Raw genomic sequence first — 25,254 nt, forward strand, 5'->3', positions numbered from 1 at the left:
CTCCTGGCCGACGGTCGCTGGAACTATCCACTTGTTCCTCTAATATCCATAATCCGAGACCATGGCGACACTCATCCGCCCGCCGCCCATTGACCAGTCGCAATCCGAAATCGAAAATGTCCTCGAACTGACGCAACTGTCCGACATCGACCCTGACCTCTTCACCAACACGCGCCCACTATGGCATCCCCCGGGTGCGCGCGGTATCTTTGGTGGTGCTGCCATCGCCCAGACGCTCGCTGCAGCCCAGAAGACGGTTGACCCTGAGTTCACTGTGCATTCCATGCACTGCTACTTTGTGCTTGCCGGCAACTCAGAGATACCACTCATATACCATGTGGAGAGAGTGCGATCAGGGAAGTCCTATGCGACAAGAACAGTGCAGGCGCGCCAACGGGGCAAGGTCATCTTCACCACAACTATGAGTTTTGTGCGCCAGAACAGTGGAGGAGCCAAGAAGGTCGAGCATGTGGTCCCAATGGCCGACGTGCCTGGTCCAGAGGAGGACTCAGACTCGGAGATGCATCCCAGCGGCCACAGTCCGTTCCAGAGCCAGAGACTGGCGACCGAGAATGGTGAGTGCTTTCACATGTCAAGCGTCATAGCCCGGCCTAACCCCGTCCAGAGGACTCCGACAAACCTCACACCAAGAAGTGCCGCCAATGGGTGAAGGCACGCGGTCGCATTTCCCCCGCCGGAGGCCACGAGGCCCACCTCTCCGCCATCGCCTACATGTCCGACAGCTACTTCATCGGCACCGTCGCGCGCGTCCACAAGCTCTGGCGCTATTCCTCACAACGCAAGAGTGCCGCTAAGTCCAGCATCGGCGAAGACGTGCTCAAGACACTGCTGGAGATGGACGATGCCGAGCTGAAGCGTCAGTCCGTCAGTGAGGCAGACATCAAGCGCATACAACGCATCAAGAATGGAGAAGACCCATCCAAGGTTGCGGATGACGTGCCAGAGATCGGCATGATGGTCAGTCTGGATCATACCATTTACTTCCACAACCCCCGCACCTTCAGGGCCGATGAGTGGATCTTTACCGAGACTGAGACGCCCTGGGCTGGCGATGGTCGTGGACTTGTTTTCCAGAGGATGTACACGAAAGATGGAACCCTTATCGCGACCTGCGTACAAGAGGTAAGACTTCCGCTCCTCCACCGTACACTCAGCGATGCTAACTTGATCAGGGACTTATTCGACTTAAGCAGAACGACAGCAAGTTGTGAAGACGCAGTCATGTTCCGGTCTTCTTATTTGCGTTCTCCCCCACCCGCTTGCATAGACTACATACTTTATTGATAGATCAATTAGACCTGACCAAACTTTCTGACATCCCACCCGTCCCTCTCACGCGTTTTCACGAGTCTTCCTACCTACGCGGGTCGCCCCGCTTCCGGGCACAAGGGGGATATGGCCAGCGGGAAGGAATGCTAGCAACCACAACGTGACCACGTCGCACCCTTTTGAAGGACTTGACCGTGGCTAACATGTGGTAGTAACATGTAGCGTCATAACCCGCCTGAAGCTCGCCCGGAACTCATGCTATCGAACACACCTACCTTCAATGGGGCTGTGCCGTGCTCCAGCACGACAGCTCATCGACCAGTGTGTGCGCATACAGAAGAATGAGTACCAGGAACACGATGACTGATTTTGACCAACAAGAAAGCGTCCAATGACATAGCATACGTGTTATCGTGGCTCATTGGCCCTAGAGAAACAAAACAAAGAACCAGAGCTCAAAGCACCCATAGCTCCTTCCGCCGAACCCAGGAATGAGCATCGTGCCTTCGGTGGAACCTTCCGCCTTACACCACGCACGTGCAAATGCCGGGAGCGATGGCTAGCGTGACTTCGTTGACGCATACTTATGCCACACGGTCGCCGCTGCCTTCTTGACATGACGCTTCCCGCAGCTCTCACTCCTCGATAGCACGTAGCCATCCTCACACAAACCCAATCATTCGACGCATCTCACTATCGACCCCGCTCGAAGCATGACTACCGACACCTTCTTGCCCGTGTTGGAGCGGGCAAGTCGCAGGGCTGACACACGATATGGATGGTGACCGCAGAGTACGGGTGGGCATCGGACTCTCCATGAGTCTTCATGGACGAGGTCATGGCTTCGTGTGAGTCGGCGGTGAGTATAAATTCTTACGTTCTGGATGAGGATGTGCTTCTATCTTACACGAAGAGTACGGTGTACGCTATCATCAATTACGCCAACTGCAAGCAGCTACGAACGAACATCGGCAGAGCAAAACGAAACCTTAGACTCATCGATTGAGCCATTGGAAAGAACGAGTTGCCGGATCGACAAGCCCTCGCAATGGCGGAACCTCAAACAGAAACGTATCCATGTTACTCACAGGAATGGCAGGACGCGGTACCAACAGCAGAACAAAGGGACTTCGTCAAAAATCCATCGAACAACTGGATCACGTACAGTTGGCCCAACATCACTGACAGTCTCGATTATGAAAATGCCCGTCGGTTCGGACATACGACTAATCGCAAATGGATCGATAAGTTCTACGCGTTGTTCTTCGATGGTGAATGGCAGGGATCAGCAAGTGTCGTGGATGAGGGTACACTTATGGAAAAGAAGAAGGAGTCCGTTGTTCATGAAATACCGCGCGTCCCTGGCGCCTTTCAGCCGCCCTGTTCAGAAAACCAAAGGATAATGAGCTTCTGGACCAACAGTCAGGCACACCGCCATGGGCATGGTTTAGGCCCGGTCAGGGTGATCGATACGACAGGAACTGTCCCCTACTGCGACATTCAACTGGGACGTGTGTGACCCAACTAGTTCGTGAACTCGAGACCAACCACTGACTGACCGCAGTGCTCATTGCCCTCATGATGTACGATAAGAGAGAGACATGGAGTAAGGATGACTTCGAGGGTCGACCTATCACGCGAGAAGACTTGTTCTTTACACCCTTGGTGGTGCTTCAAGACATATCGAAAGAGGAAAAAGAAAAGATCAACAAGTTTCTCGACAGCTTGAAGGATGGGATTCCTGAAATTGTGGTTAGAGGGCGACGTCATCAGCGTACGTCAACACCAGGGCGGGAGGCGAGAGCAATGGGCCAGTACATTGAGGCAGTTAAAACCCCTCACTGAGCTTTCTCATTCCACATGAGTGGAAGTGATCCCTCCTTGATGGTCTCTGATTTTATCTTACTTCCTCTTGTCGTGTGGCAGCATGTTGCAACACTGTCCTTACTGAACTATGCTCTCCTAGAAGATGTCTTCAAAACTGGGCTCATTCGACACTCGGCGGATTGTGGCTAATCTCTTGTAGTCATAGACCCAAGTATCAGCCTTACAAAGCACTGTCTACCCCCTCAGCATACGCACTCAACCGTTGAAGCGGGGTCATGTTCTCATACTTCGAATTGCATTTCATCTCGACTCATTACTCTTATTACACTACCTGCACCCCCCTAATTCGTAAAATCCTTCTTCGGCGCCTGCCCCTCCTCCTTCCCACTCCCATACTTCCTCACATGCTCCTTATTCGCCCCATTATCCTGTTCAAACTCCTTCAACTCAGGCGCACTCATATGCTTAACCACATTATCCGCCTGCCACTTCTTAAAGCTAAACCCCACCCCCTCATGACTATAATCCTTATCATTCGCCTGATCCTTATGATATTTCACCTGCATAAACTCCGTGTCCCTCGTCTCCGGGTCCAGACTCAGCGATACCAGGCCCGTGATGGTGGCCGTCTTTGGAATGAGTTTGAAGGTCCAGGACTGCTTGTTTTTGAATTGGATCATTTCGGAGTCGGAGCGGATTACTTGGTAGGATTCGTTGATGGAGGCGTTGAAGAGTTTGGGGAGCGCGAACCATTGGCCGGCCATTTTGTAGCGGTCGTTGGCGTAGACGAATTGGTCGTCGTAGACGCAGTCTGGGGTGTAGCGTTTTACGCGGGCGATGGTGGGTTGGCAGGAGTAGAGGGCGATGATCTGGGGGGTGGGAGTGTTAGTCTTTTGTGTATAAGCAGATGTTGCAAGAGAGGTGGGCTTACGTCGTCGACTAAGGCCTGGCGTTGCGGGCTGAGCTTGATGCTCTTGCTTGGGTCGGGCTCGTAGTCTTCACTCGTAGCTGTCTGTCTGGGCTCAAACTGCTCGCCGGGCGCATCGCTCGTCTTGGGGAAACCTGAGTTCGCACTGCTGACGATATCGCCCGTGGCCTGCCCGGTCGTTGAAGTCGACATCTCTGCTCTTTGCTGTCCGGCTGCTAGTCGTGGAGGCGGGTTGCTACCGCTTGGATTGGACTGCTGCTCTGCGTTCCAAAGCTGCACGGTAAGTGCTTTCTGAGGATGCTTAAGGGCGGGTTTACTGAGAAAGTTCTTGAAATTGGTTGAAAGGAGCTTGGAGCGAGAGCCACTGGTTGCTGCAGGCATGGAGTTTGGGTTGTCGGAAGCGGAATCCATTGACGCGGTTGTGTACTATATACGTGTTGTACTATGTTGACGCGTGCATGCGTGAGCGTAAGATGACGACAGTGTTAATTGACAGCGGTGCTAGATGCGGGAGTCGATGATTCATGGACTCAGAGATCGGGAGATCTAAATGTTCACGCGCGCGTTTTGGTGTAAGGAAAAGGATGGGGGGTGGGCGCCGTGACCTGCATCTTGATCTTGGCCCTGACATGGGATTTCAGGGCAGATTTGTGGAGAAGCGTTGCGTATGCCATGGGATTTGGATGTGTCGAGGGGTGCGGGTAAGGCTGATCGGCATCTTTCGGGTGTTGCGGCATGACGTACGGTAAACTTCCTTTTCAGGCAACTTCGGATTGCTGTCGATGGCGGTGTTAGCGTGTATACACGCGCTGACCCCCTGGAGCGATCAGCCTGATCCGGCCTACCAGCCTCGCAGCACCTGCGCGTTCCCTACGCGTCGAAAGAGCCAGAGTGACGATAACAATTTGAGTCGCCATCAACGTGAAGTACGGAAGCCACGAACAAGCTATACAATGGAAAGCAGCGCAATCGACTCAACCAACAAAAAGTGCGTCGCGTATGTCACGCACTCAAATGTATTTTCTCAGAAGCCGGTTAACCTCGTGATAGATTACTACTACAGTTACATGAGCTATCTAGATTCCAATCAGAAGGCCACCGTCATGACTTTTCGTTCGATACATTACTCCAAACCATTCCGCGCAGTCGCGTATCGCAGGACACTGTAATAAATGCTTGCTGATAGGGCGCATACAAAACGCTCATGACCAAGTCATGTGACGCATTCGTCATGACCGGGCCACGCCACCGAAGAAGAGTAGTAAAGGTCATTAGTGATTACAAGAGAACGTCGTAATGCGTTGCCCGTCTATCCTCCGTGTGCCCGTGTCGTCGTTGTGTGGGGGATTAAAAGGGGGTTGGGTGAAGTCTTGCGATGAAGGAGAGTAAGAAAAGCGAAAAGTGTGCTTTTGTACATCTTGTACAAAGTGTGGTAAGAGTCGACCGCTTAGACGAAGTAAGCGAGAGCGGCAGCACCGGCCATGAAGGCAGCGAGGGGCTTGGTAGAGCTAGCAGCGCCAGTGTACTCGGGGTAGCCGGGGGAGGTAGCGGATGAGGAGTATCCAATGGATGATGAGGCGGTACCGACGGGGGTGGAGGCGTGGGAGGAGGCAGGGGGGACAACGACAGTGGTGGTCTCCTCAGCAGGAGGAGGAGGGGCGTATCCGGAGGAAGACGCCTCGGGGACGACGGGAGTGGAAGTCTCCGGGATGGGGACAGACTCTGTGATAACAGGAGGGGGAACGGCGTATCCGGAGGAAGACGCCTCGGGGACGACGGGAGTGGAAGTCTCAGGGATGGGGAAAGACTCGGTGATAACGGGAGGGATGGGCACGGATGAGGTGACGACGGGAGGGACCACAGGGTAGGTGGAAACCGCTGGGATGGGCACAGACTCCGTGATGACGGGAGGGACGACTGGGTAGGTGGAAACCTCCGGTACAGGTACAGACGAAGTGACGACGGGAGGGACGACTGGGTAGGTGGAAACCTCCGGGACGGGTACAGAAGAGGTGACGACGGGAGGGACCACAGGGTAAGTGGAAGCCTCGGGTACGTAAGGAGTGGAGCTGGGAGGAATGACAACAGTCGAGGTGATGGTGACCTCAGTGGTGCTGGAGACCTCTGGCACGTAGGGCTTGGAGCTCGAGTATGGCACGTAAGGCTTGGAGCTCGAGTACGGCACGGTGATGGTCTCAGTCTCCGGGCAGGGAGAGCTGGAGCTCACGGGTGGTACGTAGATGGAGGTGGACGTAACGACCGGGGGAGTGTAGGTCGAAGTCACAACCGGAGGAGTGTAGGTCGACGTAACGACTGGAGGAGTGTAGATTGACGTCTTAACGGGGGGAGTGTAGGTGGAGGATGGCACAACAGGTGTGCTCGACTCCGGGCACGGGGTGCTGGAACTCGCGGGCGGGGTGTAGATGGAAGTGGACGTAACGACTGGCGGCGTGTAGGTTGAAGTTACAACCGGAGGAGTGTAGGTCGACGTCTTGACGGGAGGAGTGTAAGTGGAAGACGGCACAACTGGGGTGCTTGACTCCGGGCAAGGCGTGCTGGAGGAGACATGGGGGACGCTTGAAGACTCATGGACCGGGTAGCTGGAGGTGACGACAGGCGGGACGTAAGTCGAAGAGGTCACAACCGGAGGCACGCTGCTGCTCTCTTCCTCGCAAGGAGTGCTGGAAGCCTCGTACGGCTTGCTCACGGATGGAGAGGCACCGTATCCGGACTATATGTTGTTAGAGTTGAACGCTTCAAAAGCTAACGGTACTTGTGTCAACATACAGAGGAAGGCACAGCGTAGCCGCCGCTGCTGGAGGCGCCGTAGCCGCCACCGTAGGGAGCAGCGTAGACAGCGCCCACGAGGGCCATCGTTGCCAAGGAGTATCTCATCTTGTTCTGACGAGAGGTGTCGGAAGTATTAAGGAGTAAAGAGTATTACTAGGTGATGGGTGCGAAGCGAAAGTAACAGAGCAACCGTAACGAAAGAGCTGCTGTGTTGAAGATCGAAGACTTGATGAAGCTTGAGAGGCACGATAGATGAGACTGAGGAGGAATGCGAACCTAATATACTCATTAGGAGAGGCGGGATCTTCACACCCTACCAGCCTTCTGCTTTGCCCTACCCATGGGAAAGCCACAACAGGGTCGCATCCACGCACGACGGTTGAGGGGCTCCGAAGTAGTTCCCCACATTCATCCGGACGTTTTTAGTTCCAAATCGCTTCAAGTCGATCATGTTCGTAATCTCGGCCATACCACGGGATGAGGCTCTCTCATTGTGGCAGGCGTCTCTAAGAAGGTTTGCTGGCCAAGTTTACCCTGGCAACGACCTGCGAAAGGTCGCTAGTCAGCGAGCGACTTACCTGAGTTGTATTTGCATGCATAAGGCTACCAGGATAATCGGTGGTTAGGAGAACACGACGCCCTGCCCTCTCATGCATGCTGACTTGGTAACCGTTTTGGTAACCGCAGAGGTCGGAACTTACAGCTGTATTCCAGCCACCCCACAAACCGATGGTGAGTGGCAGTGACATAACGTTGTCCAAACATGGCATAAGTCTTCAGCCGCACCAATGAAACGCCATCGAACCGTTTTCCTGTATTCAATGTGTCACCGGGTAACACGAGAGTCATTCTGTGAGTCCGAAATCCAAACAACCAGGTATATTTGCGCGGACTGCAGGGCCGCTAAGACATCGTGGGCTTTGGTCTGTCGTGAACACGAGCTGTGCACCAACTCAATGGGACTTCGGCTGACGGCGGTCTCAGTGGAAGCTTGGAAGATTGTCTATACTACTGTCCTAGCATGACAGCGATAAACAAGCTTCCTTGGGCGTATTGTTGAGAAACTGTACAATGTTGCGACCCTGCACTGTAGCAAGGATTATCTTACATCATCCCGAGAGTTGCGCGTGTATTGGGACGCGCTGACCAAACTTTCCACCTCTTTGCACGCGACAGAACTGTAGTAATGAGAGTTGTGCATGGCGCGGACTCTCCTCCGTTTGTTTGCTGTCCTTGGGCGCATGGCCGGTCTCAATCAATAGCTTTGAGCGTTTGAACCGGCCACTGTCAGGAGCTAAGACGGTGGCTTGCAGGCGTGTTTATTGAAAATCCAGGGTGTTTCCATATCGTGAACTTTTCGGCGCATTGCAATTGGCGGACTCATTGGAGGCTGGTAGTGTCCCAGCCAGACTGCTGCAACGTTCGCATGCCTCGCTACCCCGCGTTACCCCGATCAGTGAGCAATCGCAGTAAGAATCAGAGTTTTCCTGACTGTCGTTGTACGACCGGCTGCGCGTCAGCTTACGGCAGCTGTAGATAGTTCCTGCAGCAGCTGCCGCCGCCGTTCGGAAAGTCATTAGCTGATTGCGGCTGGCCCCATCCTAGCAAGGACGCCCAGCCGTATCGTGCATCGCAGTCAGATTTGGGTTCCAGACGACCGTTGTTGTGGTGTTCGGGCGAGCAAGAGCTGCCGCGCACACCTGCAGTTTAGCTACCCGGCGCTTCGTACAAGCGTCCGCGAACGCGTAAAGGTTCAGCGGCAGGCTCCACCCTGCATACGCGCGAGCAGTAAACCTTCACCAATCTCACCAGGTCATGTCTTGGCCCACCAGCAGATCGCGGCCTTGGTCCGGCCCAGTGCGAAGTTCGGCTTGCGATCAGGAAATAGAGGTCTCTTAACAGCGCAAAACTTGCAGAGGGTTGCCCTGGCGATCAAGCCCGAACTGCGGCGTAACGAAGCACCATGCATAACGACTTGTTCAGTATGACGTCAGTATGGGGGTTCGTCGCATGCTCTTCCTGAGCCGAGCTCGATGGGGCCTGATGCCTTCCATGTTCGGGGTTCCCTGTACCGTCGTGGCGGCACCTCAACGTCCGTCAGATGTCGCAGTGCCTTGCTCAGTGATGGAAAGTTCTTCGAGCACAGAAATTCCGGCCCTGCGCATCCGCTACGAATCGCGCAAAGGTATGTGTTGTATTGGTGTCACCAGAGTGTTGTGTCGCAGATCAATCGGTCGTGTCTGATGGTAATATCCTTGTGTATTGAGGCCGGGAGCAGACGCGCTGTCATTTCCATCAAAACACTGTGCGCCAGCCACGCGGAAAAAAGCAGGCTCGTTGCAACGCGACTAATCGTCGTCATCACTTTCTGATCCACTATCCCAGCCTTCATCGTATTCTTCCGCGAGGACTTGTAAGCCGTTGCATAGCGCTTCCTTTTCTTCGATGCCGCCCATTCGCTTGACGATCTGCTCGACTGCTCGAATCTGATCAGCGACAGTGGTACTTGTCGTCAGCCCCGTATGTACAGCAAGCTTAGTGGAGTGACCGGACCCTACGTCCAGCATCGAACGAGGAAAGCTGTCAAGCAAAGGAAAGAGTAGCGGTGCAGCAAATCTGAAACGCGTCAGCCTGAATTCCTCGTTTCGCGCCCAATTTGCAAGCGCAGATAATACGATATGCGCATCGACGGCGATGAAGTGACACATACCTTTGCACTGCTGGTCCACTATCGAACCTGTCATGAGGATCACGTTCGTTGTCTTCAGACAGGGCCCACTCTCCACGAGAAGCCTCCGCTCGCCCAAAAACGTGGTCTTTCTTTCCTTTCCTGGTAGCCGTTCTGTAATCGCGAGTGAAGGTATCAATGTCGAAATGGCTTAGTCGATCGTCGCCCTCACTTGTCTGCCTTGATGTCATGGAACCAACCTTTTCCGCTTTCTCGGCTTCATCGAAAGCCTTATCTGACAGTACCTCCGGATCTGCAGCACTCATCTCGAGCTTCGCTATACGTCGTTTCCCGGTACTGTTGATAGTGTTTTCCAAGTCCTGAAGCGTTCCGCGTCCGCCCAAAGACGCTCTCAGACGTGACGATATGGTCATGCTTTCCAGACCCATGACCTGTAAAGCTGCAACATGCCAGGGAGAAGTTGCATCTAACGATAGATAGCCCGGTAGTTTAGCAGGGCTGTTCGACATCGGTACGTACACTGACGACTGTTCTCCAAGTATTTGAAGAGATCGCGCAGAATTCGCGACTTGCTGTATGCGTCTTTCCTGCTTTATGTTAGTCTGTAATTCCTCCAAAACCCTGGATATGAACCTACTCGAGGGGTCGATGAGTTGGCGCCATGGTCACCTAAGCCCCACGTCCAAATGCTCATCTTGCCGTACTCGTCTCTCAGCCTCTCGAGCCATCCCGAGGCCCAACCGCCCCAGGCGTCATCAACACCCGTGAAGATCTGGAGCCCTTGAATGCCATCACATTCTTCGACGAATGGTCGTAGATCTCTGTCAACCAGATCAACTTCCCTTTCAAGCTTCTCGAAAAGCTCCATGCCTACGTCCCAGTTCTCAAAGGGCATGAGCTTGTCGTTGACGTCGAACTCCGACAGCTGAACAATGGATTTTGGATGGTAGTAGACACGGCTATAATCTGACCAGTACCTGACAGACGATGTACTGAGTGGAGGAGGCTGTAGGCCGGCATCGAGGTGCTCTTGATAGGTGGATTGTGGGATAGTCTCTGTTGCACGCTGTACAATAGGCTTCGATGGCCAGACACCGTTCTGATCCAATATGCTTCTGTCGTCTTCGGCCTCGTATAGCGCATTGATCTTTCTCATGCTACCAAAAGCACCTTTGAGATCGTATATGAGCGTCCTTGGCGTGAAAGTATCGGACCCATCTGGAGCAACACCTGGCCTAAACAGTATGTCATGATTCACAGGTGACTCTGGCTCGGGCGGGTATGTGAAGTAGGACTCCTGCGAAAATATTAGATGAGACGACGGAGCGCCAAGAATTCACAACCTACTTGTGTGTTCCAGAAGTGAGTGCCTAGGTAGTTGCTCTGCTTGCCGAACTGCAAAGTCACGATTTCGTGCATGGCGACAAATGAGGTGTAGTCTGTTCAAGGAACGGGGTAAATACACGATGCCTTGGTGTTGATGTGAGAGCGAGAGATGAGTTGGCTGGCGATGGTGCAGACGGAGATAAACGGTGATTGGTGAGATCAAGCTCTGTCATTGCCCCGCACGTGCACACGCGATGAGGAAAGAACGACTCCACCACGTTGTTGACAACGACCTGTGGCGCGACCAACGAAAAGGCCGTGTCTTCGTAAACGTTTCCGCAGTGTAAAGCAATGAGGTGGTTGATTTACATACAAATACTCGATCATCCATTTCAACTCACTTAGCCCATGAGCTGCAACTGATCCGTTGGCGGCCATCTCGTCTGCGCAAAGCTCAAACACCGCTTGATACTCTGCAGATACTTCCGCGTCATCTCGTCACTCATGATATGCGCCGCATTCTTATCGCTCTCGTGCAGCTTTTCTCGCGCGCTTCTCTCGTGAATACCCACCATGGTAACACCAATAGGCCACGCCGCCTTGCCGATACTGAGACGTAGATAACCATCGTTCGCGTCGACGTATCTTCGCTCCTGTGCAGCGTGCACAATTTCCACAACGGGCTCGACGATACTGTCTGGAAGGTCAAACTTCTCTAGCTTCTTGAACAGTGGTCGCATGTTCTCGCGCGCTTGTACCATGGCTGCGTAGGCTTGTTTTCCTTGGTAGCTCTCTTTGACTTCGGGGTCTCGACGTAGGAGCGTGAGGTCCCATTCTTTCAGCACCATGGTGAAATAGCTCGCCAATTGTCTGAAGAGGAACTCGCGGCCCTCCTTGTCCTTGGGTACCTGGGGGCTGACCTTCATGTCCTTCTCCGGCACGAGTTGTAGTGTTGTGGGTATCGGACCGTCCGTCATGATGGCTGCTAGGCTGTCTGCGCCGACGCGCTTCTTGTATCGCTTCAGGCGTTGTTTGTGTGTCTCGCCGAATAGCCGCGCTGGCTCATCGAGGGCTCTTAGCTTTGCGACTAGTTCTTCGTCGTCGATATCTTCGTCTTCGGGGACAGGTGTGCCGTCTCCTTCGCCGTCCTTCTTCTTAGGCGGGAGATCAGGGAGACCTAGCCGCTTTCGCCGCTGTCTCTCTTCTGCCTCTTCCTCTTCTTCCCTTATGCGTCTTGATTCCTCGGCCATGCGCATGCGCTTTCCCCGACGCTCGGCCTCCCTCTCGGCTTCATCTTCTTCGGCTTTGCGCTTCTTCTCGTGACGTTCTCGCCGTGCCTTCTCCGCGGCTTCTTGTTCGGCGACGTATGCGGCTTGCCGTTGCGCTTCGATTTCGCTGCGCTTTAGGTACTTTTTCTCGGTCGGTTCGGCTGGTGAGGCTGTGTCTTTGCCCTTTTTGATGTGTGCGGACATCAACTTTGCGAAATCCATGTTGGCGACTGTGATGTTCGGGGTCTAAAGTGAGTCAATGTGTCGAAGATGAGTCAGTGTTGGTTGCGACGTGGAGTCTCACCTGCGCTGGAAGGTACGTGCCGAGGAACGACGCTAGTGGGAGCTCTCCGCGTCCCGGTCGCGTTCCTTCTCCCCCGAACTCTCCAAACACATTCACATCTTGCGCCTGACGTCACCTCCTCACGACTTTCCCAGCGAGTTGTCGCTACGTGCCTGCCAATCTCGAAGCATCTTCATACATTGACTAGCCTGGCTATCCACAAGGCTGCAGACCTCACAATGGCTGCTCCCGCGAAGATTGACCGTCAAACAACGACGCCCTTCCTGTTGCGCCTCTTCTTCAAGCAAAACTCATTCCATAGGTGCGCATTTCCATAGTTATGTAACCGTATGAAGCGAACAGAGTACTGATAAGCCAAAGACTGGACGAGTTCGATCCGACACTACCACGTCTCCCGACCAACGTCCAAATCTACACATGGCAGAGCTGTAGTCTGCGCGAGCTATGCACACTACTCCTGAGCGCAGTACCAACATTACTACCGCAGCCGTACGCCGGATCGCGCATCGCATTTCGACTCGTATACCCAGACATCCAAGGCTCAAACCGACCAGGCGCGCCAGGACGATTCATATCACGCGACATTGGCTCCGTGATTATAGGCGCGCGACCAAGAGATGAAGACATTGATATGGATGGCGTGGAGGGAGGAAGTGTCACAGAGGCTCTCAAGCAGCTTGACGGCGACGCAGACAAGACACTGGGGGACGTCAGATTTATGATAGGCGACTATGTGGCATGCGCTATACTTCCCCCGCTACCCGACGGCAGTGTACCGGCCGCACCTCCGCCACTATCTGGACCGGGTAGAGGACCGCCTTCAGGACCGTACGGCGGGCGGCCACGCGAGAACGGCTTCGGGGGACGGGGAGACTATGGCGGCTTCGGCAGAGGTGGTAGGGGTGGTGGAGGCAGATTCGACGATCGAAGATTAAGTGGAGGTGGTGTGCCGTTTGGTGAATGGAGAAGAGGTGAAGCGCCGCCAGATCGAGAGCTTGGCTTTGGAAGAGGGGGCAGAGGGGGACGAGGAGGTGGAGATGACTGGCGCGATCGAGGCAGAGGACGGGGACGATGGTAGTGCAAACCTCTGACTTTGAGTATATGACGCAGTTGCGGAGACTCAGAGAAGGTTCGGCGCCGCAAAAGCCATGATGGCGCCCAAGCAAGCAGCTTTACGAAACACCAAGTCACCATTTGAAGCCGGTGAGTCACTGTGACTGCTCGTAGGATGAGTTAACATTGAGGTTGACGGATACATCGTAGCATCAACCAGTCTATCGAGTCGTTATCAAGCTTCGAATTCCTCTCCATGCTTCAGCAGCGTGTGATATCCCCTCCCTTCGCCTCCTTGTCGCCGTAAAGCCTACCACACAAACTCGCCCTAGCGAACTGTTCCGTCATTGTAGCCACGAAGTCTACCATACGAACTCGCCTTCCCAAAGTCTCTGCTCGTTGTAGCCACAAGATCCACAGTATGACGTTACTGTTTGGAAGACTTCTCGGCTTCGATCTGCTTCAATAGCTTTACATGGGCGTTCACTACGTCCGGCTCAGCTGAACCTGGGAAGCGTACCTCCTTCGTCCCCATGAAGTAGACTTTAGTGATGTTCAGGTCACCGTTTTTCTCGTCGACAATCTCGTATCCCTGAAGGCACGAGGACTCTTCACTTCCGTCGAACGAAAGTGTGCGGAGAAGATCTACCGACGTGCACATCAATACCAGTTCGACATAGCGGCCATCAAACTCACCGGTAATCCGCCTCTTCAGTCGCGCTACCTCTTCTTTGTCCTTGTCGTCCTTGTCCTCCTGGCTCAACGTGGGCTTTTTATCGATAGCGGTCGGTGTTTCGGATTCTCTCGAGGGCATATGCAGTGTTTGGAATAGGGTATATGGGTATTAAAGGATGCATGGTAGCGGGCGCAGTGGTTTTGATCATGGTGATGAGTCTTTTGGTGAGTCTTTCGGTGTGAATATGTGTATGTGACATTGCTTGGAAGTGACTGCGACTGACTCTCGTCACTGTAGCGTGAAGGATATCGACGGACATACGAACGATGTACATGAGCTATCACAGGATCCAGCAGCATACATTGGTTCAAAGACTTGTTGAGCTGCGAACCCAGGTCCTACTAGAAGTATACGAACGAGGTTGAGATGACGAGGCCGCCCTGTTCAAAGTCCATGTACGCGCAAACTGCCTGGTATTTACAGCCTATCTTCAACGGACAATGGTTTGTATTCCTAAACATCAGGATGAATGATTCGATTTCAGCTTGGCGAACTGATGTCGATATCTCATAAACATGGCGTAGTGGCGATGAGATGTGTGGTGCATGTAGCAAGTGTTGTCCCAATTCGGTTAGTACGATCTCGTCTAACAAAAGCTGGATTTCCGTACGTTGCAGAGGACACTTCACCACGACAATTCACGCGCAGTGAATATATCCGCAGCGTGTACGTTGGCGCTCGCACTTATAATATGGACAAGACCTATCATTATCAAGCGCTTGATCGTTGCCTCTCTCAAATACGGATCTTGAGTCTGCTTCCGGCATCTGATCGTGATGCCCCACTGCGAGGCAAGCTCCGCACCGAACAGTTCTCACCGACTCCGCCAACTTATGAAGCCATTTCGTATGTGTGGAGAGAATGGAACGGAGAAGAACTGCTCGAAGTGGATGGTAAGGGACTAATGATAACCTGCAATCTCGCTCACGGTTTGAGACGCGTACGATGTGAAGACCGGACACGAGATCTGTGGATAGATGCGGTGTGTATAGACCAAAGCAATCCAGAAGAGAAGTCTCAACAGGTTCAAAAGATGCATGAAATCTACACATCGGCGTCAAGGGTGCTTATCTGGCTGGGGACCATGGTACTCTCGGATCAGGTGGAGCGGACGGATCGCGAGCTTCGCAGATTGCGGATGAGTGACGAAGATGCGAAGGACCATATCAATCACGCCATGGACTATCTAGAACGCTTGCAACAGCAGGGTTTTGAGGGTGTCGAGGATGAAGAGTTCGACATTGACGAAAAACTCGACAAGCTGTTCAAAAGCCAATGGTGGAAGCGGGTTTGGACCATCCAAGAGGGTGTGGTAGCCAACGAACACTCGATCTTACTTTGGGGGCCTCGAGAGATCTCGTGGGCCTATCTCATTAACCTAGTGGAACGTGCGAACTTGTTGCATGAAGAGAAACATCGCCCAATACGTTGGCAACATCCAGCTTCAGACTTTGTACGGGTCTATCGGCACTACCATAGCTCTGGGACGATACCCTTAGAGGACCTCATATACGCTTCGTATGGGAGATCTGCGTCCGATCCTCGGGATTCCGTATATGCTCTTCTTGGACTGGTAAAGAGACAAACCCATGAAACTTTCGCGCCTGATTATACGCAAAGTGTAACATGGGCATTCGAAAGAGCCGTCGTCAGCGTTATCACAGAACGGCAAGACCTCGAATTCTTGTTGAACATTGCGGTGCGGCGATCGGAAGTGAATTGGACTGAGAAGCCTACTTGGGCCCACGATTTCGCAGATAACTCACGCCTGCTGTCCAACCACCTCAAGGACTATCTGTTTCGCCGCTACGACCTCGTGCAGGAAGGCGCAAGCACTGGACGAAAATTTACTGGCGTTCAGCATGACGAGCAGGCGAGTACTATCAAGATCACTGGCACCATCGTTGGATCGGTCGCAGAATCCCAGATGATTTTTGCCGATTGCTACAGTCAATTGGCCAGGAAGAAAGATAGTGCTCTCTTATACCAGCTCTTTCTCCGTCAGCACTTGAATGCATTCGTGCCATGGCTTTTACAGACACTACAAGACTTTACTCATATCGCTCGAAAAGCATGGAGCAAGCGCTTCTCGCCGGACGAGATCAACGCAAAGATAGAAAGAGGGGACGTTTGGCGTGTCGCTTTAGATGGACGGAGTATGGACAACCTTAAGTCGCGCATCAAGCCACCGATGCCCAAAGCTCTCGTGGATGAATGGGCAGTCCTCCAGCGCTATTCAGCGCTCGATACCTGGCGACATATGCTTTCTCAGGAAAAGAGCGGTCTGGCCGAGGATCCAGAATCCAGCATTGCGAAGACATTATACCGCCATATCGTAGCCATTTTTAGTACACACCCACACTGGAAAGGGTGCCTTTTCACGACGACAAGCGGCTATGTTGCATCTGCGGGTATGAAAGCTCAAAGCGGTGATGTGGTGTGTATCCTCTTTGGATCTCTCCTACCACTGGTTTTGAGACCACAGAACGATGGAACGTACATCATCATCGATGCTGCCTACGTGGAAGGAATAATGGAGGGGGAATTCCTCGAAGACAGGTCAAGCTACACGGATACAGAGTTCGTCATCAGTTGAGTGGCTTTAGTGAAAGCTGTGGCATTCCTGGAAGCTGCCTCCAGGTTTTAGGCCTGGCACTTGAGAGGTCACCGTTTCACGGTGTATCTTCCGAATTTTCGTAGCGTCAAATCCTCTATATTGCGTAGCTAAAGTGCCATCGCGCCTGAGCGAAGGACAACATGGGTCTGTCCCGAATCGTGAACGCAGCGAATCATCGCAACATCGATGCGCCCGAATCTGTCATTCGACTCCAGCAGCACTCTCATGCCGTAAAGCGGTACATAATAGACCACACCCATCACTGGCCTACCCGTCGGCACGCGAACGTCCTTCAGGATCCAAGAAACGTCTCCCAGCTCATGGTCATTTCCACCTCCATCAACATCATCTCAACGTATTGTATCACATTAGTCGTCATGCGGTGGTAATAATAGCACTGTTGGCGTGCTGCAAGCTGAGGTGGTGTGTTGGACCTTACGATTGAGGACGAGCAGGTGTGGAGGCGAAGCAGGCGGTGTCGCATGCACGCCCGCCCATACACACATGAGCCATCCATTGCAGCATCAAGGGACAGTAAACGTCATCGCACCTCCAGCAAGATTGTTGGTTCTATTGTTAAGCTCCAGTTCACAGCTTAGCAGACATCATTGTTCTAGAAGGCTGGAAACTTGGAGTCGCACAGTCCACTTCCTAGCGTTGATAAGCTGAGAGGTCTGGAAGACCACACGGCTGAATCGACCACTACGACTGGCAGCCACTACCGGCATTCCTCCACCAACTCTGCTCGGGCCGCTGAACGGTCGACTGCCCGCCTGCATGCGTAGCATGGAACGTCTTTGCAAACGTCTACGCAAGGGCTTTGTCCTTTCGTCAGTGATGCGTCTATCGACCGCTTTCCTGCAAGCGAGGAGACGTTGATCAGACGATCCGTACTACACGCTAGAGGGGAAGGAAGTGCGCAGGATCGTTACCTCGTTGAGGGGTAGACGCCGTCTACGAAGGCGTGACGAAACGGGTGCGCGGCAATCCCGGCAATCACAGCGGAAGCTAGCGGGGAGTTGGATGATGATGTTGCAGGATGCATCGAAGTAATCATCATGGCTCAATGAAGGTGCGACACGAAATCTACACCGCATGTCGCGCGAGGTACTGATCGCCAATACAGCACAAGCTACCTAGGTAGTGGTGTGTAGCAAGTCGACCCATGTACAGAGGCTTCATGTGCAGATGCTGCCTTCTACCTGGTGGCCTTGGATTTGGGCGGGGCACAGACATACTCAGCCAGTCAAGATTGGTGTGATGCGTTCGATTCGATCATATCTCGATTCGAATCATGCAAGAGCTTGGGCCTTGCTGCATCATGCTCAGCGCATGTCTGGGGCTCAATGGAAGATTGGAAATGTGCGCGTGCCCAACCATCATTCTGATGGTGTTCAAACCTCATCCAGAAAGCCCGCATACTGATTGAAGCCATCGTATGCAAGGGCAATGATGAGTTGAAGCTACGGTCGGTACCTGCCTCAACGCAAAGGGTCGGCAGTGTCCTATCTAGCCCCGGGCCGAACGGTGAAGCGGGTGTTGTGTCGAACGATGAACGTCCAATCACTGAAATTCGCTGTTGTAATCTGTAAGGCAAGTTTCAAGTGTGGGGTAGTGGGTCATCTGCCAGCAGGTAGCGCAGAAGCGCGGTCAGTTCGGATTGGGAAGGCGATATAGGTGAGCTGCCCATATTTTCGACGCTTTGGGACATATTTTCAACAGAAACTGTACGTCTACGGCAAAGTTGTTCTACATCAGGATGTGCTTGTTGTTGGGTTCTTTTCTGGGGGTGTGAAGGACGTGTTGGGTGTCATCGTTCTTACTTGATCTTTGGCGTCTATAATATGTCTTTTTAGCGTTTTCATGTCAGCAAATTTGTCTAGACAAAGCGTTTCGTGGGTGACCAGAATCAGACGCCATCCTTTGTTCCTCCTACGGTGTATCATGGTGTGGCCCAGAGGCGCTCTTGCCCCCTCTTTCGCCAGACTGATCCTATCTACGTGCATTCTTACAGTCTTCGCAACCCATATTTCTCCAAGATACCCACAACGAGCTGCACGTATAGACATGCGACTACAGCGCCAGTGACGTCGCCGTTGGAGTAGATACCCTGTCATTCTCTACTACAAATGCATCCTACTCCTACAACAACTGTGCGAGGCCCTACTTTCGTATGAGACTACTCTGCGTGCATGAGTGAGCCCTCAGACTAGGCGGTTAATGCGGGTGAATTGCAGATTCTAATCTGAGAAGGGGTGCTGCGCCGGGTTGTGGCTTGCTGTGCCGCACTCTCGTTGGCTCCTCTAAGCGCTGCGGCGCGCGGAAAACTGATATGCCTTCCCATACGTCGATTCGAGCGGCGCACGAACCGCAATGGCAGACCAGTGTCTTTTCTTTCACCGCGATTATGCTGGTCGATCCAATGATGTTGTTCCGGTGAGCATGCATTCCCAATCTCAACGCATTCTCGAGGTTGAGGTTGGGGAGATGCAGACTTTCAGCGATTACAATTTCGCTTTGCCAGATGCGGGGAGACAAGTATCGGTGAAGGACCTGCAATCTGGATTGGTATTCCTCCCATCGTAAGATCGCATCTGGAATCGTAAATCGTACGACACTAACGTCCACATACAGCGTACAGGACACCTTCAGTCAGAGATCATCCTTCGATCGTGGTCAGTGCGCGGGAACTTGTCTTCCTGGAAGTTCACTCCTGCTTTCGCCAGAGCATTGACAGCTTACCTAGGCATCCCTCACAGGGTACAACCCTGCTGCCATGCAGTGTGCTCATCTATCCGGCAAGTCAGAGAGCTAGCTAAAACCGCACGTCTCTCCTCTCCACGGAATCTAACGAACCGGGCGTTTTCCGCTGACAAGCACCTGCATATCGCCTCTCCCTGTCGTCGGGGCTGTGTGTAATCGGTGAGGGTGCCCCCAATCTTTTTCTGCGAATAAAGGTGATTGGCTGTATGTGATCTTCTGACCGATGTTTATTCTTTCCATGCATGTTCGATCGAGGAATCAGTTCAGAATGATGCATTAGCGTGTAGTCGGATCAAGCTGTCGCAGTCGTCGATGATTGCCATGCTGGGACGACTCGCTAGGCGCAACGAGAGATCCTGAAATCCAACCTCGGTGTTAGGGGCCGGATAACGAGTAATGCTAAGCGAAGCGCCTCATGAGGCGTTCTTCGACTGGTCGTTAGGTGGGCGTTTTCAAAACTCCGTTTTGGGCCTTTCAGGTGTCACACCTAGCAGAGTCCAGAGTGCAGCAGAATAGCAGGGTGTTCATTAAAATTTTAAGTTCATTCATACAGCTATTCGCGCTAAAGAGATCTATGAACAGTGGAGAATTAGAAGAAATGGTACAGAAGCATGCCGAAGCACGACGATGACTTGCCTCCCCAGCGCCAGGTACCCTCAAAAAGTAATGTAAAATAAGAAGAAGAAATCATGTAAACATCATCAGCAGTGACATGAAGCCCACTACTTTCAATCAAAGCTTCGCTCTCATGTTCCTTTCCTTCAGCAGGTTCAGTTTCATCTTGAGACGTCTGATGAGCGGCCGCTCCTTGGGACCGAGAATTGCCTTCAACTCGGGAATGCTCATCTTGTTGTTCTTCCCTGCTCTGCCTCCACGGTTCACGTGCGTCCAGTAGTGATCGCGAAGGTTGTCGCCCCTAGAAAAGGTCTTGGGACACACTTTGCAGAAATGGCACCTATCATTGCCATGGACAGTCCTGACGTGGCGTCGAAGGTGTTCCGGTCGTTGGAATCTTTTAGGGCATGGGACTCCAGGATGATCCTTGTCGTCTAGAGGACATTGCCAGTGCCTTACGTCAAGCGTGTGGTGAAGGGGATACGAAGCAGGATTCTCGCCCCATTTTCCGAGCTTCATGACGTTGGCATTCGCTCCAGACCGCCGGGAGGACGAGTATGACGAACCGTGCAACGAGGCATCATCATCACTCTCAGAGTCTTCGGATTCTGAGTCGCTTTCCTTATCACTGTGTCCAGCGTCACTAGCCAGTTCCTTCTTCAAGGGCCCTGGGTTAGCAACCCTGGCAGTAGCGAAAGGAGCTGGTGCGTGGTAGGGAATGTATGCCGGGGCTACTGAAGGGCCAGAGTGAGGGACGTATTGCTGAACCGGTTGCAGTGACATCTGCTCGCAGGCTGGACCACCGTGGTAAGGCAACGAAAACTGTTGCGAGCCCCATGTGGGAAGATCAGGGTAACTCGGTCTCCAGACATGTTCTGGTTCTGCTGCCCAGGCTTCGTGGTTGACTGGAGAGCGAACATGATGGAATGCCGGGCTTTCGACGTTATCGTACATTGGCATGCCGGTGTAAGGTGGCGTGGGAAGGCTCTCGTTGTGGCTTATCGAAGAACTTGTGGACATCGGACTGCCACAACCTGGTCCCTCGAGTAGCCATGGATCGAAGGCGTCTATCGGAGCGCTCAATGATCGCGTAGTTGATGTCTCGCGAGCAAGGTGGTGGAAAGACATCCGTTCATCGTACGATCCGTTACCATGCTTCATGGGGATAGGCTCATGCGAATCACATCGGGAGAGATCCTGCGATCCAGGATAGTCCACCACGTATTGGTAAGGGCTCGAAGTGAAGGACTGGACACGTCGTTGCTCCATGATGGCGAGGTAGGACTAATGCTCAGTCAGTGATGCTCAAAGGTGTCGAGTACATAGACATACTGTGTAGGTAGAATATAAATATGCAATGAACAATGTGAGAGTCGTATAAAGACAAGAGTATGGCAGAGTGCTTGGTGGATGTGAGACCTGAGGTTGATTGTTACACTGGCAGGACCTCGCCAATATAATATAGATCAGATGCAATAGTGAGCGCTCAACCATGCCACAGGCTCCGAGGAGTGGTTCATAGGGTTCAGCAGAGAAAGGAATGCTAACGATCGGTGAAAACGAAGACCCAGCAGGTTGGTACCTGAGCGACTTGGCGTACTCGATGCCAGCATGCCGCTGCGTGCGTGCACAGCCTGACCGCGAACGAACAACGGCTCGAGCTAGCATGGGTAGAAGAGCTAGTGTACGGCGTAGTCGAGCACTTGAGTCTTGAACGCTTCGGGCTTTGTTAGACGACCGAAGTTTTGCAGGCATGTATCCTAGTCGCAAAGTGCCTCATGTTTTTCTTGTTAGCTGCTCTTCATCGAATTCCAGTATCTTGATCAAGGCCCCCTCCGACAGACGCACGCTTCTAAGATGGTGGTTGGTAGGCACCCTTTCAAACGTGTACAGCAAGCAGCAGGGGCTAAGCTTTCAGTTGGCCACGAAGATCCATCTGATCAGGGTCTCGATGTGGGTGTGGTGCGCTCGCCTGGTGGCTTTTGCTCAACCGTTATTTAGCGTGGGGCAGCGTCAGATACGTGCTTTGACGTGTGGCAAAGATGGTTCGAGCGCCCAGAGTGCGGATGTTGTATACAGCTAACCGTGGTGAGTCCTTAGGAATGCAGAAGACGCACGCCTGTGACGAAGATAGAAGTGTTGGGTTTGACAGCTGGTTACTGGTTGCTGCTGCAGGGACCTACCGTCGCTTACCAATTGGGGTAGACGAACCTGGGCTTCCTGCATTGAAGGCCGTGCTCAACCCAAGCTCTTTGATGCTGCGGCGAACTTGTTTCAAAGGCGTATGCTACAGCCACACATACTATTTGCAACTCCACCTATTCTAGATGGTGTTAGAAACCAATTCTCACCACGATAGCTGGCGGCAATGGTCAACGTGGGAGTGTCTGGTCCTCTACATCTCTCGAGCTAGTTGGCATCTCACCAACGCGTCGTGCTATGATTAAATCCTGGTCGTGACCTGTAACATGTTGAATCCCAAAAGGTGTGGAGGTCTAACTGTCTGTACTGAATTGAGCAGTAGCCGCTGTGCCATAAGCGCTCTTGTTATAATGTTTGGCCAGTTCGAGTTGGAAACCTGTAGAGTCAACGTGAATGATACTATATTTTGGATCGTTATGAGGTACAACCTGGCAGTCCCATGAGACGCAGTTTGTGAGATACATGTCTCCACCGTAGTTCTGACCTGAAAGGAATCACTGCAATCTTGCATAAGGTGACGATGCGATACGAGCTGCAATGCGGCACAGTTTGGGGGCTCCATCATCGTAGCGGAGATCGTTTCGAGTCAGCAGCTGATCGACACTTTACAACCCCAGCTTGATCTCATCTTCAGTCGCGGAAGCCCAACTGAGCGGCGTATTGGCCGCCTTTTCCTTGGGCCACGACAGGGAGTCGAGGTTATCGACGTACGTTGTGTGCGAAATGAACCAGCCAAGTTCAGCTAGATTGTGTACATGAGTCCCACACCTTGTCAACTTCTGGCCTAGAGTTTGAGTAGCGGACCAAACTACAAAGACTGTAAAAGCGGGAGCAGTGGGTCTTTGGGCTTGGATGACATCCGGCCCCAAGTATCGTATCGAAGGACCCAGTACCAAGATGGCAATTTCGAGCGAATGCAAAGAATTGGTCTGAGCAGCCGCGGGGGAAGCGCGTGCCGCAGGTAGACTAAGCTTAGCTCCCTGAATCGTCAGCCGAAAGCACTTACCCTGGACGTGACGGTGAGTCGACCAGCTTGAGTGGTCGATTATTCGAGACGATCATGCGTCCTCCGCCACTCACAAGTGTTTGATCTGACGGCATTCAACAGGAGCGCGGCTCGTGTATTGACACTCGCGAGAGGCGGTAGCCTCGTCACTGGCCAGTCGACGCCACGCATGAACCGGCCCATCACGTGTGTGGGCTGCTCTAGATTTGTTGCGAGCGTTTGACTGCACTCTCCACCTTCCGCTTTCAGCAAGAACGATAAGACGATATCTCCGTTGACGCTAACGGGAATTATTCGAGGGGAATGCATCGACAGAAGGATTCCGTTGTGGTAGGGCCATGTTGAGCCATCCCCTGCGAGGCGTGCTGAATTTGTGCGCCTGAGAGGCTCTTCCCACACGAATTAAGCCTAGATGTCAATCGACGACAGGACAGATTGTTGTCAGGGCTGATTGTCCATCGAATAGGCGATGAGCAGTAGCAGCGAGATGAACTTGTTAAGGAGTGACTTTTCTTGGGCGATCGAGCAGTAGCTGAGCACAGGAAACTAGCAGTGTATCGGTACCAGCGAGAAATGACGCGTGGTGCTGTGATATCGGAGGGGTACAGAGTCCTTTCGGAATAACTCCGTGCTCTAGCGTGTATACACCTGCGCATCTGAGAAGATTCCCAAGAATTCGGATGTGCCGTATGACTACATGGATGGCTTGTCAGCATCTGATCATGACTCGTCTTGAACATACAAGGTAAAGCGAAGTTTTGTAGACTGGCCCCAAGCCATCAGACGCAACCGAAGCCACGAGCTCCTTACCCCCGCATTGATACCAGCCAGTGCGGAATGCTAAAGAGTGCACTGTCTGTTACCGCATCCCCGACAAGACAGTTTTATCCCCGCTGCACATCATCGCGTGACAGTCCAGGATTGGTTGGTGATGTGACGTGATGGTCAGAGCTGCATACGCGCGCTTAAATGAAGGATCGCGACTTCGTGACGAATTTGAGGCCGAAATTTCGCTTCGCTGCAGCGAACCTAAGTTGGTTGAAATCGATCTCAGTAGGAGCTGTTGCTGTTAATTGATCCAGATGGGGTAGATAGAGCGATTGGCGACGTGATCGCGATGATGGGAAAGACGGAGGCTCCGAGTGAGATTAGCGGAAGGCTGGGGTACGGTACCAGATGGCCTAACGGGCGATGCCAAGCACACTAGCCTCGAACGGAAAGGACCTCTTCGCACGCAACAATCCATGGATCTGGCTGTGCGCACCACCGGAGCTGTTCCCACCGGCTGATCTTTCTGTTCGCATTCCGTCACGCGGCATGCGCGTTTCCAAGCCAGATTTTGACTTGACACTCTAAGCGCAGCCTATAGGGGTCTGTTAGTACTACATGACATGGCTGATGTACCAGACTGCAGAACTTCGTCACGATAGAGTGCTCCCTAATATCGAGTCGTCCATGCCGTGGTTGAGAAGACGCGATGCCATTACAGAGAAGTCCAGTGTCTCGCACGAGGTGCTAAATGACGATGCGGGTGGCTCAGCATATCTCGATCGAGCTGAGCAATGTGATCAACATCCCCCTTTACTAATCACATATGTACTCCTTGACCCGATTCGCATGCAGCCATCCTCTGCGACTCATGGTCAATTGCAGCACTCTAGCAACTTGCATCAATCAGTTTTGTTTATTCCTCAAGCGCAAGAGCCCAGATTGGTACCGGCCTTGGAACTGAGCGATTTACTGAGGAACACCAACATGGGTGAACCCTTCAGTCGAACATCTTAGATTTGGAATCACCACCGGGTGTTTCTTGGGTTTGATTTGGAGTTTATCAGCTTGG

General features: G+C 52.8%; 9 protein-coding genes across 9 annotated transcripts; 3 read left to right on the forward strand and 6 right to left on the reverse strand.

Annotated features, from left to right (window-relative positions):
* Nucleotides 1–61: 61 nt before the first annotated feature.
* J4E79_007476 (uncharacterized protein) lies at nucleotides 62–1,232 on the forward strand (the record flags this gene model as incomplete). Its single annotated transcript, XM_049356342.1, has 3 exons — nucleotides 62–575; nucleotides 626–1,143; nucleotides 1,194–1,232. The coding sequence occupies 3 exons, from the start codon at nucleotides 62–64 to the stop codon at nucleotides 1,230–1,232; spliced, it is 1,071 nt and encodes a 356-aa protein (XP_049209229.1).
* Nucleotides 1,233–3,458: 2,226 nt separating this feature from the next.
* Nucleotides 3,459–4,456, reverse strand: J4E79_007477 (uncharacterized protein; the record flags this gene model as incomplete). The annotated part of the gene is made up of 2 exons (XM_049356343.1): nucleotides 3,459–3,986; nucleotides 4,049–4,456. 2 exons carry the CDS (start codon nucleotides 4,454–4,456, stop codon nucleotides 3,459–3,461), a joined length of 936 nt encoding a protein of 311 aa, XP_049209230.1.
* Nucleotides 4,457–5,492: 1,036 nt separating this feature from the next.
* J4E79_007478 (uncharacterized protein) lies at nucleotides 5,493–6,919 on the reverse strand (the record flags this gene model as incomplete). Its single annotated transcript, XM_049356344.1, has 2 exons — nucleotides 5,493–6,776; nucleotides 6,833–6,919. 2 exons carry the CDS (start codon nucleotides 6,917–6,919, stop codon nucleotides 5,493–5,495), a joined length of 1,371 nt encoding a protein of 456 aa, XP_049209231.1.
* Nucleotides 6,920–9,183: 2,264 nt separating this feature from the next.
* On the reverse strand, nucleotides 9,184–10,943 carry DML1 (mtDNA inheritance, partitioning of the mitochondrial organelle; the record flags this gene model as incomplete). The annotated part of the gene is made up of 4 exons (XM_049356345.1): nucleotides 9,184–9,451; nucleotides 9,546–10,111; nucleotides 10,162–10,821; nucleotides 10,872–10,943. The coding sequence occupies 4 exons, from the start codon at nucleotides 10,941–10,943 to the stop codon at nucleotides 9,184–9,186; spliced, it is 1,566 nt and encodes a 521-aa protein (XP_049209232.1).
* Nucleotides 10,944–11,251: 308 nt separating this feature from the next.
* J4E79_007480 (uncharacterized protein) lies at nucleotides 11,252–12,340 on the reverse strand (the record flags this gene model as incomplete). The annotated part of the gene is made up of 1 exon (XM_049356346.1): nucleotides 11,252–12,340. One exon carries the CDS (start codon nucleotides 12,338–12,340, stop codon nucleotides 11,252–11,254), a length of 1,089 nt encoding a protein of 362 aa, XP_049209233.1.
* A 300-nt stretch (nucleotides 12,341–12,640) lies between these two features.
* On the forward strand, nucleotides 12,641–13,500 carry J4E79_007481 (uncharacterized protein; the record flags this gene model as incomplete). The annotated part of the gene is made up of 2 exons (XM_049356347.1): nucleotides 12,641–12,723; nucleotides 12,783–13,500. 2 exons carry the CDS (start codon nucleotides 12,641–12,643, stop codon nucleotides 13,498–13,500), a joined length of 801 nt encoding a protein of 266 aa, XP_049209234.1.
* A 402-nt stretch (nucleotides 13,501–13,902) lies between these two features.
* J4E79_007482 (uncharacterized protein) lies at nucleotides 13,903–14,289 on the reverse strand (the record flags this gene model as incomplete). The annotated part of the gene is made up of 1 exon (XM_049356348.1): nucleotides 13,903–14,289. The coding sequence occupies one exon, from the start codon at nucleotides 14,287–14,289 to the stop codon at nucleotides 13,903–13,905; it is 387 nt and encodes a 128-aa protein (XP_049209235.1).
* Nucleotides 14,290–15,388: 1,099 nt separating this feature from the next.
* On the forward strand, nucleotides 15,389–16,807 carry J4E79_007483 (uncharacterized protein; the record flags this gene model as incomplete). The annotated part of the gene is made up of 2 exons (XM_049356349.1): nucleotides 15,389–15,609; nucleotides 15,832–16,807. The coding sequence occupies 2 exons, from the start codon at nucleotides 15,389–15,391 to the stop codon at nucleotides 16,805–16,807; spliced, it is 1,197 nt and encodes a 398-aa protein (XP_049209236.1).
* Nucleotides 16,808–20,323: 3,516 nt separating this feature from the next.
* J4E79_007484 (uncharacterized protein) lies at nucleotides 20,324–21,475 on the reverse strand (the record flags this gene model as incomplete). The annotated part of the gene is made up of 1 exon (XM_049356350.1): nucleotides 20,324–21,475. The coding sequence occupies one exon, from the start codon at nucleotides 21,473–21,475 to the stop codon at nucleotides 20,324–20,326; it is 1,152 nt and encodes a 383-aa protein (XP_049209237.1).
* Between the last annotated feature and the right edge of the window lie 3,779 nt (nucleotides 21,476–25,254).

Source organism: Alternaria viburni, assembly GCF_023758015.1.
Source record: "Alternaria viburni strain BMP 2772 chromosome Unknown scaffold_16, whole genome shotgun sequence".
Lineage (NCBI taxonomy): Eukaryota > Fungi > Ascomycota > Dothideomycetes > Pleosporales > Pleosporaceae > Alternaria > Alternaria viburni.